At 38.6% G+C, this 19,486-nt stretch overlaps 1 protein-coding gene across 1 annotated transcript in view; it reads right to left on the reverse strand.

The window, feature by feature from the left end:
* Positions 1-4,366: 4,366 nt before the first annotated feature.
* LOC143029817 (uncharacterized) overlaps positions 4,367-19,486 on the reverse strand; it is a 123,748-nt gene continuing 108,628 nt past the window's right edge. The window contains exons 8-10 of the mRNA XM_076192863.1: positions 13,641-13,745; positions 7,073-7,203; positions 4,367-5,069 (exon numbers count right to left, since the gene is read on the reverse strand). Of these exons, the coding sequence (XP_076048978.1) occupies positions 4,943-5,069; positions 7,073-7,203; positions 13,641-13,745 (363 nt within the window). The 3' untranslated portion in view covers positions 4,367-4,942. The remainder of the gene's footprint in view (positions 5,070-7,072; positions 7,204-13,640; positions 13,746-19,486) is intronic.

The following is a 19,486-nucleotide window of genomic DNA, read 5'->3' on the forward strand; positions in this document are numbered from 1 at the left end:
GCCAACGTCATTTTGGTGCCACTTGATGCTCGAGCATCACTGCGAACGAGGAAAAATGACACCTTCTTATATCTAAATAATGTCCCTAAAATCCTAACATCGTGCATCTAAAACACAAATAAATTACAGATATAATATTAACTACAATGGAATAGAATTAAACAAAAAGAAAAAATGTGATGAGATCGCATTTTCCAAGTACAGCTTCTGTCCTTGTTGGTCACGTTGATTACAATAATAATGAAATAATAATGAAAGTAGTAATGATAATAATAATAACAATGATAATAATAATAGTAATAATAATAATAATAATAATAATAATAATATAATAATAATAATAATGATAATAATATTAGTGATAATGATAATGATAAAAATAATACCGGTAATAATAATAATGGTAATTTTGCTCTTCGCTCTCGTATGCACGCTTATGGTCGTCTTTTAAAATCCCTAAGACGGTTTTCTTAAAAATCACTTAAGCTGCCCTACCCCAACATTTCAAGGTCCTGCATAATATGGATGTATATAAACCAAACTGGCAACTCGTCTCTGTCGAGTACATTTTCACGAAATATAAAAAATTCGATAAACGAACGATGCAGCTCGCCATCAAAATACGATATCTACAGAATTATGGGGGAAATGCACCTTAATCACCCCTGCGTAGGTTTTAAGAATGCGACTCCTACCCTTGGAGAGAAAAAAAAAAAAAAAAAAAAGAGAATTCGGTGTCAGACGAGGAAGAGGTCGAAGATCGCTTGTTGCCACGAGTTCACTATTTCTCATAGGACTGACATATGTTTCACCTGCTTTTGATTAACGGTATCCTGCCTCGTCTTATTGCGTCCCCGCCGCAGCCTCGGGCGAAACAGACCACGCCCCCTTTATTTCTCGGACAATACACGACATTCCAAAGTCGATCGGAGGCGTGGCTTGTTTGTAATAGGCTCAACGGCATGGCTTCGTACAGGTCCTATTACAACTCAATAATGTGTTTGAGTAAAATAATACCTCTATCCATATAACAATATACTGTATGTATGAAAAAGTGCATTTGTAGATATGTGCATATATATATATATATATATATATATATACATATATATATATATATATATATATATATATATATTTGTGTGTGTGTGTGTGTGTGTGTGTGTGTGTGTGTGTGTGTGTGTGTGTGTGTGTGTGTGTGTGTGTGTGTGTGTGTGTGTGTGTGTGTGTGTTTGTGTGTGTACATATGTCCAGGAAAACAATGACGAATGCGATTAGAAACCTTGCCAAAACGGTGGAATGTAACGAAAATAACGCCATCCCTGAAAAACTACAATTCTTCCAAAGGGACTGAGAAACGTGTGACTCACCTATATGGCAAGAGTGCCTGCTGATGAGCTGAAGGTGTTGCCACAAAGTGAGTATCATTTTTCTCTGAACCATTGAATGAGTACATTTGCGCGCGCGCACACACACACACACACACACGAACGCACATATACACATAGTAGTTAAGCCTCCCAACATTCGCTTCTTCTGTCTAGGTATGGCAGCGTAAATCTATCCGTTAAAAACAGGAGTACCAACTTTCCGATATGACTCAGGGTAAAGAGCCGTTGTCCATCTACACCTTCAAAATGACCTGGTGTCTGAGTTTGAACTTAGCTGAATATGAGAACTTTCTTTAAAAAGAATAAAAAATACTTGACTAGAACGTCACGTGACTCATTATGGCACGGTCTTCAACATCGTTTCGTAAACTATGTTCACATTTGTTCAACAATTCGTCTATTCATTTATCCGACTGACAAAAATATTGCTTGAGAGGCTATGCGAATACACGCACACACACACACACACATACACATCTGATCTCTCCTTCACCTTTCGTTCAAATCACCAAATAAGATATTGAGATTCCTTTAAACTGAACGAAATCGTTTGGTATGCAGGTAAACTAGAAAATAAAAATAAAAAAGATAGATTTGGCAAACATGCGTAGAACACAATACACATAAAAATTGTCGAGTTGACAGTGGAATTCTTAATTTTTTTCCACATTCAAGCAGATTTTATGAAGCCGATGTTGGGGTTCACGAGACCTACCGTGTGTGTATCGACCTAATGTTAACGTACAGGGAAAGAGCTACGTTCGTGGGACCCCGTCTATTTGTTCTCCTTGTGAACAAACCTCACTTGTATTTTATTAGATTACTCCCTCTTTTAAGACCTTCCAAAAGTGAATTTGTGTGTGTGTGTGTGTGTGTGTGTGTGTGTGTGTGTGTGTGTGTGTGTGTGTGTGTGTGTGTGTGTGTGTGTGTGTGTGTGTGTGTGCACGCGCGCGTTCTTAAACTGCACTTTACAAAATTACGATTAAACTCGTTACGCACCAGTCACCCTACGGCACTTGCAAAGGCAAACCGACTACTTTCTCCACATTGGCGGCTCTACCGTGTTGTGCTTCCTATTCCTCTTCACTTTTCTTCTATTTTCTCTTCCTTTTCATGCACGGCGTACGCTCAAAACCAATTCACAACCCTATGTCCTACAGTGATTGCAAAGACGGACTGGGTACAATACCCTGGTACCTATCTCGAATCGTGTGTGTGTGTGTGTGTGTGTGTGTGTGTGTGTGTGTGTGTGTGTGTGTGTGTGTGTGTGTGTGTGTGTGTGTGTGTGTGTGTGTGTGTGTGTGTGCGCGTGTGCGTCTGTGTTTCTACTTAAACATGCACATATCACAGGAATAAACCACCACAAAAGCATCTCTGCACAGTGAAAAACAACTTTTCTTTATATAATAAACAAGTTCTATTCCTCCGAACACTACTGACTTGTTTACTTTATTTGTCCACACTTCACCGGACCTTCCTTGAGTACAAATTTGATCGACTTTGAGGATTAAACTCTTTCATATCTACCTTACCAAACGCCGTAAATTAACGGCTGGCTTCTTCTTAAGCATATATTCTTATAATATTTTTAATTGGTACAATTGTGCCTATGCACTTATGCGTAATTTCTTGGGTTTAAGGTACAGGAGTTTGCTGAATACAGTGTAGTTGCAGACGTCTCTCCACATTTGTTTACATGTGACGTCACAACCCAAAGATTCCCAGGGTGGATTGAAAACCTTGACACTTGAGTAAAAATTTCGCTCAAGTTATTCTAGAATAAACTTCATGTGCTGGTAAAGTCTTTCAGTTCTTTGTTTTTCTTTTCTTTTTTAAGTAATGCGTTAGGTATGTACCTCGTTTGCTGTGTATATTTGCGGGGTGATATAGTATGCGACCGACGTTAATTTTAAATTTGGCAGGATAACCGCCTAAGGAATTTATATCCGGTTTACTTGAAAGCAGCGGTTCTTTCCATCACTAATGTTACTAAATAATTTGTTTAAAACTCAGGTTTCATTGATTTACATTTTTTCATTATACAAAACAAATTCCTCACTTTAGTGTGCATTTTTAAAAATTATTCCAACAGTTTGTTCTCTAATAAATACCTGACAAATTCAAAGGAAAAAGGCTAAATATCTGTCATTCAGGTGCATTCCACGAGGATATTTTTTCTCTAATATATTTCTGTCAAGATGAAATTAGTCATAATATAAACATCCCACATACGAAAGTTTCCAGTACAGACTTGCATGTCGTCATTTATTCTATTAACGTCTGCGTTTACCATGGGGTTGCCAGATGCTCTAAAAGTGGGTCATTATTTTGCAACATGGCTGTTGCTGCCTACACGGATATTGCTGATGAATTTAGACTTGATACTTCAATTTCCTTTTACTTTCCCCCTTTTTAGGGGATTTGGCTTTAATAAAATAAATTTGTATTTTCATACATAAATTACACATATGTACACATTACATATATGCACTTTCTCTTGGATTTGATTTGGGAGACCCTGGCAGTAACAGTTGGGCTGTCGACTCTCTTCATGTGGATATTCGCAGAGTGTGTGTGTGTGTGTGTGTGTGTGTGTGTGTGTGTGTGTGTGTGTGTGTGTGTGTGTGTGTGTGTGTGTGTGTGTTCTTCCAAATCATTCCACGAATCAGAGCATGTGTATGGAATACTTTATTCCCGAAAATCCCACAAACATTTTGTCTTTATCAGTTTCTTTCAACGTCCTCTGGTTTTCTTCGTCGATCATGTCTGCTCCCTTCACAGTTTTGAATACAATATCATAGCTCTCTTTCCTCTAATGGAGGCAATTTCACCCCCATTCAAGCTTTTACAGTATATGTGTGTGTATATATATATATATATATATATATATATATATATATATATATATGTATGTATATATATATATATATATATATATATATATATATATATATATTTCTTTTTGTGCGGAGATCACACCACTACAACATAATCCACTCGTGTGTGTGTGTGTGTGTGTGTGTGTGTGTGTGTGTGTGTGTGTGTGTGTGTGTGTGTGTGTGTGTGTGTGTGTGTTTACGTCTACATGTGTATGCATAATTATATTTTGTGTATAATTATATTTATGTATGCATATATATATTCACAGTGTATGCATGTAATACAACATATATTCTGTTTAATGCGTCTACACAAATAGTTATAAACCATATCTGCATCTGTATCGTGATATGAAACCTATCTGCATATAAGATCGTCCTCAATATCATCTAAGAACATAAAAATATTGTAAGGAGACAAAACATTCTGATATACTAAAGAATTCTTATATAAACGAACGCCCCCAATGCAAAGGTGGAAGAGAGAGAGAGAGAGAGAGAGAGAGAGAGAGAGAGAGAGAGAGAGAGAGAGAGAGAGAGAGAGAGAGAGAGAGAGAACGAGAGAAAGAGTAAATGAGAGACAGTGAGTGAGAGACGGGGGTGGGGAGACATCTCCTCATTGTCTCCACCATAGCCGAGGGCCATTTGGTCTGTAGAGTAGCGAGGAATCGTTTACTTGGTCCGGGCCGGCTGGCGCTGGTCGGGGTGGTATTTGAACACATGGCGTGACAGGTGGCCACGCTGTCTGAAGGCGACGCCGCAAGTTAGACACTTGAACGGTTTCTCTCCGGTATGTATCCTGTGAGCAAACCAAAGGGCAAAAGCTTAGTAGTTATGCTTACACAATTGAGCAGGGGTTCTTAACCTTTTTTCTCCAATTCCCCACTTTTTAGTGAGCCAACTCTCCATTTCCCACCACAGCATCGGTCTTTGACAAATTCGATTTTAACCCATGCAGTGTTGACATTTCTAACACCAGAAACAAACAAAAAGAAACAAAAACACATCGATTAAAAAAAAAAAAAAAAAGACTGTGGTTCTTCTGTCCGACCGGCCATTCCCCACTTGGCAACTCCGCCACTCCCCACCAGTGGGGAATTCTCCACAGGTTAAGAACCACTGCAATACAGCAATGATCCACACACTTTCAAGTACTCTCTCACACACACACACACACACACACACACACACACACACACACACACACACACACACACACGAAAGAAAATCAAGAAAGACAGCTATAGAAGAGATATGAAAAAGAACAACTTTCCTCACAGAGTAATAGACAGTTGGAACAAGTTAGATGAGAAAGTGGTGTGTGCAAAAACAATACATGAATTTAAAAATAGTTTAGATAAAATGAGATATGAAGACGGGACACTACGAGCATAGCTCACCTTCCCGTAAAATACAACTAGGTAAATACACACACACACACACACACACACACACACACACACACACGCACACATACATATACATATATATCCACGTGAACAAGTTGCTTAAACATGGCAAATGAAACATGGACTGAGAGTGAAGAGTTCATTCAGTAGACGAAACGTCAGGAACAAACGCTTCACTCCCAGTCCATGTTTTGCCGTGTAGCAAAATGGCCCAATTTGTACAACATTACATGCCAGCACGGCATACTGTTCACAATTGCAATGGCATATAGCGTTGAGAAAAAAAAAAATCCGGAGTTTTCTGGACACTGATCACACGAATAGAATAAATTCTAAGAGAGATGGGTTTTGCCCACCAATTGCTGTTAATCACTTTATTACAATGAGACCAAGTTCCATGCAGATTTCAAAACGTCTTGTTCACTTTGTATGACAATGATGTTGAGGCGATGAATTATACCCATCCGGCGTGGCGACAGTACTCGGGTGTTTTCTTTCAAAGGTGAGTATTTAAGTTAATATATACCTTTTTATATTAAACTATCACAATGAAATAAAGTTAAAATTGTTTCCTGTGCACAAGCGCACCTAAACGCCGAGTTTCACGCGCCTACTGCCAAAACTGTGACCATAGGAGTGGGGGAGACATAGAAAATCTAAAACCCCGTCGCATTACGCGTCAAATTGTGAAGAAATGACTCCGAGGGTACCCACAACACACTCAAAACGATGCGTGCGATGGCACTTTACTTGCGCCACTATCCTCCCAGCAGTTTTTGTTTGTGACGCGCGACAGAAGACCCACCAAATCGCCTCACGCACCATGTCACAGAAGTCGCAGCTCTACTGGCGTTGTAAGGATGTCATAACTTATAGAAATGTATAAGGATCACGTGTGCCTGTGACAAGTGAAACATCACCTGTGCAAAGACAGAAATACCAGGGATGCGCTGAATAGTGCACGTCACTCACCCACGGCAATGAATCACCGTTTGAACACATGACGGTTGAGAGATGTGCGCCTTTTACCCGCCATGTGTTCAAACGGTGATCCATTGTCGTGGATGCGTGCACTACTCAGTTCATCAAAGTTGTCACAGCTTTGTAGTACAGGCAATGTTTCTCTTGCCCACGTTATCTTTGTACTCTATTAGCTGAATAACGTCCTCAAGTCGCCAATGGAGCTGATACGTCTGTGATATGGTGAGTGAGGTGGTTTGGTGGGCCTGTCGCGCGTCACCAACCCAACACTGCTGGGAGGACAGTGGCGCGCGTCAAATGCCCCGCGCGCATCAGTTTGAGTGTGTTGCGGGGACGGCCAGGGTGAGTTTCCCACGACTTGACGCGTAGTGTGACGGGGCCTTTAGACTTTTGCTGAGGATTGATAACGTACCTAATGTGACGTTTGAGATCTTCAGTCTGGTGGAAGCCCCGGCCGCAGACAGCGCAGTGAAGAGGTCTGTGGGCTGTGTGAGAAGCCATGTGCGCCCTATGCTCGCCACGTGGTATAGTTTGCCCGCATACCTGTAAAGAAGAAACAAAAATCTAAATATAGAACACAATGTCCCCACGGGCAGGGAGGCGGGGCTTATGAATGACGTCATATCGTCCTACCCAGGTTCCGAGTCACAGAACGTCGGTGATGTATGACGTCATGTCGACTTCAAGAACCTTGTACGCCTAAGATTTTGAAAAAGGGGCTTTGTAATTTGCGAGGAAACAGCCAGACGCTTTCATTCAGTTGAAAGGGTAATTAAAACTACCTTGATTACATTCTTTCAGGGCAAACGTCGACTAATACGAATATCTATCCTGGCTGAATCCACACGGTTCGATACACTTACGCCCTTCTCGCACTCAAAGTCAATAGTTACAACTGCTTTAATCAAGCACGGAGTCCATCATTGTAAATATCCTACGCCAAATGGAGTAATGCTCCGCGCTAACATGGCTTGCTAGTACTCTTTAAGGTTTGCTAACTTCGGACAGTCTGCAAACAGGTTCAGTTAGGTTGAATTTGGCTGGGTTGGGCTGGATTAAGTAGGGTAAGATTAGGTTGGGTTGGGTGGGTTGAGTTGGGTAGGGCTGGGTTGAGTAGGGTAATGGATTGAGTTGGGTTGGGTTAGGTTGAGTTGGGTAAAGTTGGGTTGGGTTGGGTTTAGTAGGGTAAAGATGTGTTGGGTTGAATGGGGTAATGAGTTGTGTTGGGTTGAGTAAGGTAAGGTTGGGTTGGACTGGGTTGAGAGCTGGGTTGGGTTGAGTAGGGTAAAGGCTGAGATGAGTTGGTTTGGGTAAGGTTGGATTGAGTAGAATAAGGTTGGGTTGGGTATGGTAAGGTTGGGTTGAGTTGGTTTGGGTAAAGGTGGATTGAGTAGAATAAGGTTGGGTTGTGTAAGGCTAAGCTGGATTGGTTTGGGTTGAGTAGGGCAAGGTTGGGTTGGGTTGGATTGGTTTGGGCAGAGTAAGGTTGGGTTGAGAAGGATAAGGTTGGGTTGGATTGGGTTGAATAGGGCAACGTTGGGTTTAGTTGGGAAAGGTTGAATAGTGTCGGTTTGGGTAAGATTGGGTTGGGTTGGTTTCGTAGACGAGAGAACAATAAAGGAAAATTGAAGAGCGGATAGAAGACGAGAGGAAAGGAATGGAATGGAGAGGAGACAAATGGAGAAGGAAAAGAAAAGAATTTAAGGAAAAGAGGGAATGGAGTTTATAATTTACTCCATTGTACTCTCCTAAACCCTTTTCTTTGGCCCGTTAAACGTTTGCCTTCAAGTGCCAGCCTTGCAAGCAATACCACTTGAAGCGTAGCCCCGACATTCCATGAAACACAAAATTTATTATTTTCTCCCTCCAACTGTTGTCAGCTACCGACTTGATCTACAAATCAAATTTGTTTAACTTTGATGATGTGGTTTTCATGCTGAGGCAGTCAATTTGCAGTATCAAATTGATTGTTCATCATCTCCACCATAATTTGATAGAATCATTTTAGTCAAAATGAAATTGTACCCGTTCTACGTCGTGTGCGTTTCCTCTGCAAAATTTTGGTCTCTCTATATTCATAAGCTACTAAAAGTTTTGGGTTTCCACCGCCCACATTATAACCAACAACTTGTAAATGTATCATCAAAATGCTTGCTTGATGTGCATAGACAAGAACGTTTTCTTTCTTTATTCTAAGGTTTCGAACATTTTGACAAATGATTTGCAAGTCACCAAACTATACTAAATGTTCCTTGGGTTAGGCAAAGCAAAACAGATAATCAATATGGGCTTGTACAAACGAATTTGCGTTAAAGGTACTGCAGCCATCACATCCAACGGTTTTCTCTCGCAACTTTAACTTTTCACTTGGCTTCCTCGCTTTCTTCTCGCCGACATGGAAATTATATCTGCCTCCTCCTCCTCCTCCATCCCCCCCACACACCCTCCCCTCCCTTACCCTTCCCGCTCAGCCGGCTGACTGACGCATCTAGCATACCTACTCCTTTTTCGTTTGAACACGGTCTCCATAAATTTTCTATGTTAATAAATTTGTTATTCACCTCTCCTCTTCTAATCTACGATCATAGCATACCATTCCTTATTTTTTTTTTTTTTTAGGATTTGAATTTGGTCCAGGGATAAATCTTTCTTAACCGCTTTGTTTATATATAGAAATGACGCCATTACTGATACGCATGATTCCGCATGTGCCTTGAAAACGCATATAGATGAATGCCCACACTTTTCAACTAATTTCTGTTCCCTTATTACAATAAAGATCTTGGATAGTTCATAAAAAGTAGACGAGAACATAATATATGAAACGCAGAGAAAGCCCCACCAGAACAATGTTAGCAGCCCTTGCTAAATGCATATGTATATATATATATATATATATATATATATATATATATATATATATATATATATATATATATATATATATATACATATATATATATATGTAATATATATATAATATATATATTATATATGTACATATATATATATATATATATTATATATATACATATATATAATATATATAATTATATATACATATATATAATATATATATACAGTATATATACAGTATATATATATATATATATATATATATATATATATATATATATATATATATATATATATATATATATATATATATATATATATATATATGGTCACATGAGGAATTGTCACCCCAGAACGCACATGAAGAATCGTCACCCTATGAAATCCCACCTGAAGAACTGTCACCTCAGTACATCGAGTATCAACAGTGGAATAGACATTAGGTTAGGTTACTTTAGGTTAGGTTAGGTTGAATGAGGGTAAGGTCTTATTGTCATGAACTTATACAACGAAAGAATCGTAAACCCAGGATGGCCCACATGAAGAATTGTCACCCTAGGATATCCCACACGAAGAATTGTCTATATATATATATATATATATATATATATATATATATATATATATATATATATATTTTTTTATATACATATGTATACATATATATACATATACTGTATATACATAAGTATATATATACATATATATATATACGTATATAATAAATATATACCAATATGTACATATATATATACATATATATATATATATATATATATATATATATATGATAAATAAAAATCCGTCAGGTGTAAACATTCGAACCGAACATAGCAACTGTCATCTCAGTACCTGCTTACATAATCATACGAAGTCCGGTACGCACCTCATTCAATCAGACGCCGTCGAAGCAACACGAGTAAGAATGCAATTTCTCTCCCAACAGGTCCCTTCCCCTCTTTCGGAGCCATTGCACTAACTTAATGTGAAATGTATAGACAACCACATCAAAATAATGTTAGAAAAACATGACTTCACCTGAATAGTTGTGGTACGGGATCCGAATTCGAAGAATGGAGCTGGTGATGCGCATCAAGACGCCTTGGTTTGAACGTTAGGCGCCTGCCCTATATTTACGCAAGTATTACAGGAAAATAACAGTAGTCCATGCATTCTATCCTTATTCTTTATTAAAAACTTGCCATCTACTGCCTTGATCTCTCTTGAGTACTTAGATTAGTATTATAATTTCTATCGGCTTTACCCTCTCCATGAGCACGCGAACTACAGGCTACAATTGTCTTTGCACACACACACACACACACACACACACACGCACACACACACACACACACACACACACACACACACACACACACACACACACACACATAAACACACACACACACATATATATATATGTGTGTGTGTTTTTTTTTCTTGGGGGTTAGGGGGTCACATGAAGAATTGTCACCCCATGAGGTCCCACCTGAAGAATTGTCACCCCAGTATGCCGAATATCAACAGTGCAACAAAGATTAGGTTAGATTAGGTTGAATGAAGGTTATGCTTATTGTCATCAACTCATACAACCGAAGAATCGTAAACCCAAGATGGCCCACATGAAGATTGGTCACCCTAGGATAGCCCACATGAAGAATTGTTACCCTGTCGAAGTCTGGGGTGACGATTCTTCTCGTGGTCTTTTTTTTTTTTTTTTCGTTTATTTTTACATCGTCATAGTTACCAAACATCTTCTAAATAAGTTTGGGTGTCCTCTATCTAAAATAGTAGTTAACTGTGTGTGTGTGGAAGTATGTTTGCTCGCCTTTTTATTTTTCATTTATTTCTACATCGTCATAGTTACCATACTTCTAATAGGTTTCGGCTTCTATCTCCAGTGGTTGTTTACTGTGTGTGTATGTGTGTTTGTGTGTGTGTGTAGCCTACCATGGCAAGAATTACATGTCAAAGGAAACTGTTAACATGCAGGTTCAGTTCGTCACTCAACGTGAACATATATATTAGTTACGTATTACGTTCATATATATTCGTTACGTCTTCGTCTACATACAAAACAAGTTTCATTCATAATCAATACCAATTTCAAATTACGATAAGACACGATCCATACAGTCGAAACAAAAGCCTTACGGCAGGCGAAATGCGAGATCTTGCGCGAAATAAGCCGACCCGTCTGGCAAGCTCGATCGATATTGTACCCGAGATGCAAGTTTCAACCGACGCGCTGTCGCCTCCGTCTAGTAGCGCGCGCGCTTTTATGCTCGATCAGTACTACGCATGATTTGTCCCGGCCAATCACCACATCGTAACCGTACTTCTGCGTCAGGTTGCAACGTTACAAGTTTTGTTTATTACCGCAACAATAAACCAACGCTTAACTGCTATCACTGAATCTTCTCATGCTTACGTCATCGCAAAATTTGTCTTAAATTCCAGGGGATTTTAGCTTCAAATTGTACACCTCACAATGAAAGATGGGAATTATGAATCTACTCGTATAGTGCACAAGGGGTAGTAATATCTTTATATATATATATTTGATGCTGTTGCCCTGGATTATATTTTCTCATTCCATAAATTGACGTATCTATGCACAAAGCTGTACTCTAACATCGTTAAAACAAGCTGTCTTACTTTAAACTTAACCACGATTTTTTTGTTATTCTTTCGTCCCATACCAGCAGATCCTACGAGCCAATTTTTTCATCTAAATGTAATTACCATATCTCTTCATTCTTCCATTTTACAAGTACCTCCTCCTATGTCCCATGAGCCAGCCCTGGGATAATTTTAGTTGTCGCTCTGTGAATTTTCTTTATCTTATATTTTACTTATTGGAGTGGTAACTACATTGTTACTGCATATTCCAGTTTGATGTGTGTGTGTACGTGTGATTCACCATGCTTTTGGATCACGTGTTGGACTCGTAATCGACAGCTATTTCCCTCTAGGAAGAGAACTCAGAGCTCGTATATAACTCCCCGCCCACGAGAGCTGGAGTAACGACCCGCAACGCAGCGATATTTAAATTATTTCAGCCCTGGGTGGGTTTCGAACCCGGACCGCCGTAGTGGCAGCCGGGAACTCTACCACTGCGCCACGAGTAGTGTGTGTGTGTGTGTGTGTGTGTGTGTGTGTGTGTGTGTGTGTGTGTGTGTGTGTGTGTGTGTGTGTGTGTGTGTGTGTGTGTGTGTGTGTGTGTGTGTGTGTGTGTGTGTGTGTGTGTGTGTGTAGTGTGCAAAGCTGGAGCAATGCTCATAGGGGTCTGTTTCTATTTATCCACTTATCAAAATTTACCTAAAATTAATTTATGACGCAGGCCTCGATTATTGCTTCTGACGCATTCCTCAAATTGATACAGTTGTATGAAAAGCAATGTTCAATAATATAAACAATCTGTATTCTTATTTTGTTCACGACTTCTTGTTCTTTCATCTCATACTAACAGAAACTCTGACCATTTTGTTTCTTATCCTTTTCTCACTTATAACTATTATCGTCATGTACCCCCTTTCTCTTCATTCCTCTTATGTAGAGAGTCCTAATTTTTCCAGACACTCCTCATATGCGTTATCAGCCAAGCCTGGGGTAATTTTGATTACTGTTCTTCTATCTTATGTGTTTTTTTGTTTGTGTGGTGACCATACCACCAATCCAGTTTGGAGTGAATCAAGATTTTTTTTTTCGTCATAGCCATGATTGTGTGTGTGTGTGTGTGTGTGTGTGTGTGTGTGTGTGTGTATGTGTGCGTGTGTGTGTGTGTGTATGTGTGTGTGTGTGTGTGTGTGTGTGTGTGTGCGTGTGTGTGAAAGAATAAAGAAGTCAATTGCCCAGTTACTAAAACTCATAGCTTTGAGAAATATGTTATGGATGTCATCAATTCTTTACAAATTACGCTCATTAAGCTATTACTGTAACCAGAGCTATTACTGTAACCCCGATAAGCTTTTTCAATTTCCATCCAACGTTTTACATTGTACATATCAGTTGCTGAAAAAAATAATATGCTGCAAGCTGGCTACTGTATCGACAATTCATTATACACGCTGAATCCTAACTCTTGCGCATTTGAATTTGTTTTCCGTCCAAGATCGTCCTACCTTGCATTTGCCCGGCATGGAAGTCGTCTTGTTCGCCAGATCTTTGTGACGGCTGCCTGTACTCGCCTCCCCCAAGACGCGGAGTAATGCGCGTGCTGCTGCCAACTGCAAAGAAAGAAATTATTATTTTCACCACTGTCCGTTTCCATCAACAAAGGATATAATCGATGTTAGCCATTATCTAGCGTTAATTGGGTCCTTTATACAATTCTAACTTACCGTCTTTTTTTCCAATCACAAAGGATGTGATCGATAACAGCTATCTTTACATGTAACATCATCATTCACGCTACGAGTTTTATACACAATGCACTGTCTTCGTTAGGGATATGTATTTTATTTCTATGACATGGGTTTTGGATTCCATTTATTTTTTCAGGTCTTCTTGACACTGAATATTAAAATACTGATAAATATATTTGAAAAAGATAAGTAAACAGATCGAATGAAACTATAAGGAAATAAATATGTAAATAAACGAAATAAAAAATATTAAAGAAATCAAATTAGTTTTACTTGAGACTTGATTTGGTCGTGGTTTTCAGAAACTTCCACCAACCATGCAGGCAAGTTTGAAGTAAAGTACTTCCAACCCTTACTGAGACGACCTTAGATCGAATTTAATTTTACTTTTAATAAAAACACATAACCAGAACAAAACAAATAATTAGATTAATAAATTGATTAATAAATTAAAGATAATGAAGGACGTTTAATTACAGGGACAGTGAACATCTAGTCCAGTCACTTCTGCGGGAGTGCCGATATGAATAAACGAATGAGAATAGAAATAAGCACAGAGAATTAACCAAACAAATGAATTGATATATAAACAAATGATAAAGATAAGCAAATAGATAAATACAAAAATAAAATTCGATAAATTCAATTACCTTAAGGACTTTTACTTATTCATTTATTTTTTTTTGGGGGGGGGGTCACATGAGGTCTGTTCTGGTTAAAGAAAGACTATTCTCCTCAGCTCAAAAGAAAACTTTTACCCAGAAGACATTCAATGTAGTCTAATCGACATCGCTGGGCGCGTTCCTCGATGCGTTCCGCTTTAGTTTGGCCGCGGTTAGCGCTCCCAAACTATTAAAGCTTAAGAGACAGGTTCATACCGAAATAAAAGTCCGGTAGGCCACATACTATACCAAAGAAAAATTTCGTAGGCCACATACTATACCGGCACCTATATTGCTTTAATAATTTGGGAGCGCTAACCGCGGCCAAACTAAAGAAGAACGCACCGAGAAATGCGCCCAGCTCTGATAATGGAGATACTTTTTACTACCCTATAGACCATATGACACCGGTAAATTTGTTTTAAAAAAAGTTACTCATTATCCATTAATTGTACTCCATCTTGACAACATTTTTGATGAACAGTAGTTTTAACTTGGCGACTTGTGTCGGTCTGCTTCCTGGCGATTTATTTCTATATCATTATATTTTCTATTTGTTTATTTACTTATTTATCATTATACATACATACATACATATATATATATATATATATATATAATTTTTTTTTTTTTTTTTTTTTTTATCCGACCTAGTTATGGAACAAAAGGTCTCCTGTCGGCATGCTCCTTTGTATTGTCAAAGATTTACCCATTTCTCGACTAAACATTTGGTGACTATCTTGCATTTGTTGTAACTACCGTTAAATATTTGTATTCATTCCTGGGGGAGGGAGGACTGTAAAGACCCAGGCCAATTTTCACCAGCTCAAGGATCTCAAGTTTATAAAACGCGGGACACTTCAGGATAATATGACCCTCACGCTCTCAGGAAACAAGGTCGTTATTTGCGTGTGTCGTCTCGGATTCCACATATTCGTTTTAAGCATCGCGCAGTAAAGTCTCGTTGACACGCGCATCGTTTAGTAGACACTAGTGTTAGTGACTTGTTAACTACCCCCTTTACTTGCCCAGCGTCAACAGAAAGTTAATAAAATTGCCTTCAAACTATCCTAGTGTGAACACTTACTTGCACTTGCAGCAGCTAACACTAGCGGCTACTAACTAGCCCAGTGTCAACGAGGCTTATGGCTTTTGGGTGCTACTGTAACTATAGCGCAGTGTTTCTTAACCCCTGGGTCGCGACCCAAATTTGGGTCGCCAAGCCATTTTATTGGGTCGCTAAGGGTTTGCAGAAAATAATTATTTTCCCACTACAAATATATTATAATTATATACTGTAATAATTAAAATACATGATGCCTAGTTTTAGGATTCTAAGCAGACCATGATTAAATAAAAACTCCAAAGCAGAAAATTTATTTGTAGGCTTGGGTCGCGATGCCTAATTTGTGCAAAATTTTAGGTCGCGATGCTTGATTTGTGCAAAATTTTGGGTCGCTGCCAAAAAAGGTTAAGAACCACTGCTATATCGTGAAGTCTACCGCCATATGTCGCTCCCCGCACCTGTCCATCAAACATGTGACCTGCCCAAATACATAAAAGACGTGACCTAACCTAACCTTTTTGTGTCATTCTTAGATGTACGAAGTATGTACCGCTAGAATAAATGTATGAAAATATATAATAACATATATATTCTTACCTTCCTTCCTTTAATATGAATGAAACTAGAAGTCCTATTATCTAAGTCATTCCTAGGATACGTACAAATTATGTGTTTATCGCTAAAAATAAATGTATGGAAATGGTAGACCTCACGGCATAATACTAACGGGAGGTAGATCTCACGCTATAGTGTGATACAAGATCTAAGAATATAAGGTCTAACCACTTCCGACCGAATTTCGAGGGAGTTGGCGCAGCGGGCCCGTGAACGTCACCTGGCTGTTCAAAGTGGGGTTAGCGGGTCCTATAGCTGTCAGTTGAAGCTGGTCCGTCGTTCGAAAATAACGTCGCCTTCGCTCGCACCGCTCCACGCAATTAGTTATATTCTGCCAAATGTTATATAAAATTTATATATAAATATATATAAAATATTATAGTTCCTGTCTATATATATGAATATATAATATATATGATATATAATATATATATATAATATATAAAATATTATAGTTCCTGTCTTCCTTGGCGTTTCACAGTTTTCTTCAGTGTATCACAGAGAAAAAATGGACTCAGCCAAATGACGTCAGAAGCTGCGCAGAAAAATTCTAACGGTCTGACCTGTATATTTAGACCTTGGTGTGATAGACCTCACGCTATAGTAGCACCGGCTTTTGTTTTATCGTGAGTCAGAGCATCCTTTCCCTCTCAGCTACACAAAATCGTTCAACGTGAACCGGAACAATATTTGTGGTTGCTGCCACTTAGCTGAACGGTTTCCACATGTTCCGGGTGGTAGAGAGTAACGCTGGTATTTTCAAAAAATATTTCCTTATATAAATCTTATATCAATCCTTGGAAGGGAAAGATTTATATAAGGGAAAATATTAAGTGTACCACCGTAAGAATCTTACGGTGGTATTCTTAAAAAAAAAATCTTGTATCTTTCCCTTCCAAGGATTTATATAAGATTTTTTTTACGAATACCACTGTGAGCTTGTCTCTCATTATTTGTATTTCTATTATGGCTGCCGCCAGGTGATTTCATTCAACCATGGGTAACCTCCCTCATCTGAGAAGCGGAATGGGCAAATTCATCTCAATTAACCCTTCCACGTTTTATATATTTATTCTGATTATCACAAGGGGATTTCAGTCAAAGAAAAGCCCTTTTGCGGGCATGAAGTAGAACTATATTTTTGAGTCTCTCAGGTAACCTGATTATTCTTTGTTGACAGTGAATAGAAATAAGAATGTGTTCAATAAGTTGTAAATATAATTCCTGTTGTTTGGATTAGGTTGCCAAGCGTAAGTGGTGGACGCATCTGTTAATTTTAGTATTTCTTTTTGGAATCTATATTCATCCATATGCTAAAAACATTCATTTATCAACGTCCTCACAGATTTTTTTTAAATACGATCTTCCACTCAACTATTCTTTATAAAACAGCAGTACATTTATAGTACATTTTCCAAGTACATAAATTAATTTTACACAGATTTTTTTTTAAATACGATCTTCCACTCACCTATTCTTTTCCAATTAGCAGTACATTTATAGTACATTTTCCAAGTACATAAATTAATTTTACAACGAGTAACATGTGCTTTCGCACTAAATATAACTACTTGTTAAACTTTATTCCAAATCTTTTCGGCTCGTTTCCGAAACTTAGTTCATTCGGGCATCATCAGAGGATAAGTAAAGACCAGATGAGAAGATACATCACAGTTTTGACATACAAGTACAGAGCATCACATTACGTTTAGTTTTTGGAGGACACGGGAATGCGTTTAGAGGATCGATACAAAGAGTGAATGGAGACGACATCTCCAAGAGCGTGAGAGGGTGTTTGGGTTTTTCGGTGAGTCTCTCACGGTCTCACAATGGTTCAGATGGCGAGGAGATAGAGTGAGAATGGTCGTGAAGGAATTGAGTTTGGGGAAAAGGTTAGCAAGGGAGAAGGGCACTGTACGGGAATGTAACCAGAGAGACAAGAAATAATAGTAACACCAATTATATCATCTTATGTAAATATGAACAAATGATAGAACCATATATAAAAACTCTCCCCTTTTAACGTAGTCTTTGTGCGTTACCGTCGTCAAACGGAGTAACAGAATCACCTCATTAGTACAGATACTTTTCTCCAGCGTTGCAGTCTGGGATTATCCGGTCAGGTAACCCTTGCAGGGTGCCAGATACTGCGAGACTTACAATTATCGTCTAAGCTGCCGGGTCATTATATACATGACGGAAATTATTCCACAACCAAGAATTACGCTGACGGAACTGTTTAGACTTGCATAACAATACAGCAATACTTCTTTCGGATTCACTCCTTACGCGCGCGCACACACACACATATCTATGTAGACAGTTTTGTGTGTGTGTGTGTGTGTGTGTGTGTGTGTGTGTGTGTGTGTGTGTGTGTGCGTGCGTATGTGTGTACAACCTCTCACGCATGCATACACACATGTGAGACAGGGAAGAAACCCTTTATTATGGTAGCAGATTGTAGAGATTCTATTTGTTACTAGCCATACATTTCTATCCACCACAAAACCGGCCCCTTAAGGATTTGTCTCCAAAGATTATGTTATTGTTTTGCATCTCCATACTCCCCAACCCCTAAGCCTTGGGAAATTCTTCCCTATTTCTGGAGGTGAAGCCCTTCTCTCGTAAATATATATTTTTATGGTTCTATTGTGGCACCAACCACACCCTCACTCTCGGTGGAATAAAAATAATCTGGCACTATTCGTAATAGAATCTATACAATGCACCCCTGCAGAGTACACTGAGAGACAGATTTTTTTTTAAATCTGCCATATCTAGAAAGTAGATAAGGTATCAGAGAGCTATTGCCAAATCGAGAGAAAGAGAGAGAGAGAGAGAGAGAGAGAGAGAGAGAGAGAGAGAGAGAGAGAGAGAGAGAGAGAGAGAGAGAGAGAGAGAATTTTCAATGACCTACCACAATTACGAAGTCGATAAGCAAAAAATAAAAATAATTAAAATAAATAACGAGTCGATATCTCACTGACAAAAGTTTCTTCCCTGGCAACACTTATAAACTTTTCAATCATACGAAAACGAAGAAAAAATAACATAATTCTAATATGTATTATGATTTCTAGTGCCACAAAGCATACGGATTATATCTGCAGAAGTGAGCAGAATTCAAAAAGGTTCGATCATTACAATTCTCAAGAGATCTGGCAACTCTACCGACCACTTGGGTTCTAGGCCCAAGTTTTCAGATGTCGCCATAAAAGAGGGACAAACAGCGAAGTCATTTAATTACAGTTCCTTCACTT

Source organism: Oratosquilla oratoria, chromosome 11 (genome assembly GCF_046742065.1).
Source record: "Oratosquilla oratoria isolate Oo_2021 chromosome 11, ASM4674206v1, whole genome shotgun sequence".
Lineage (NCBI taxonomy): Eukaryota > Metazoa > Arthropoda > Malacostraca > Stomatopoda > Squillidae > Oratosquilla > Oratosquilla oratoria.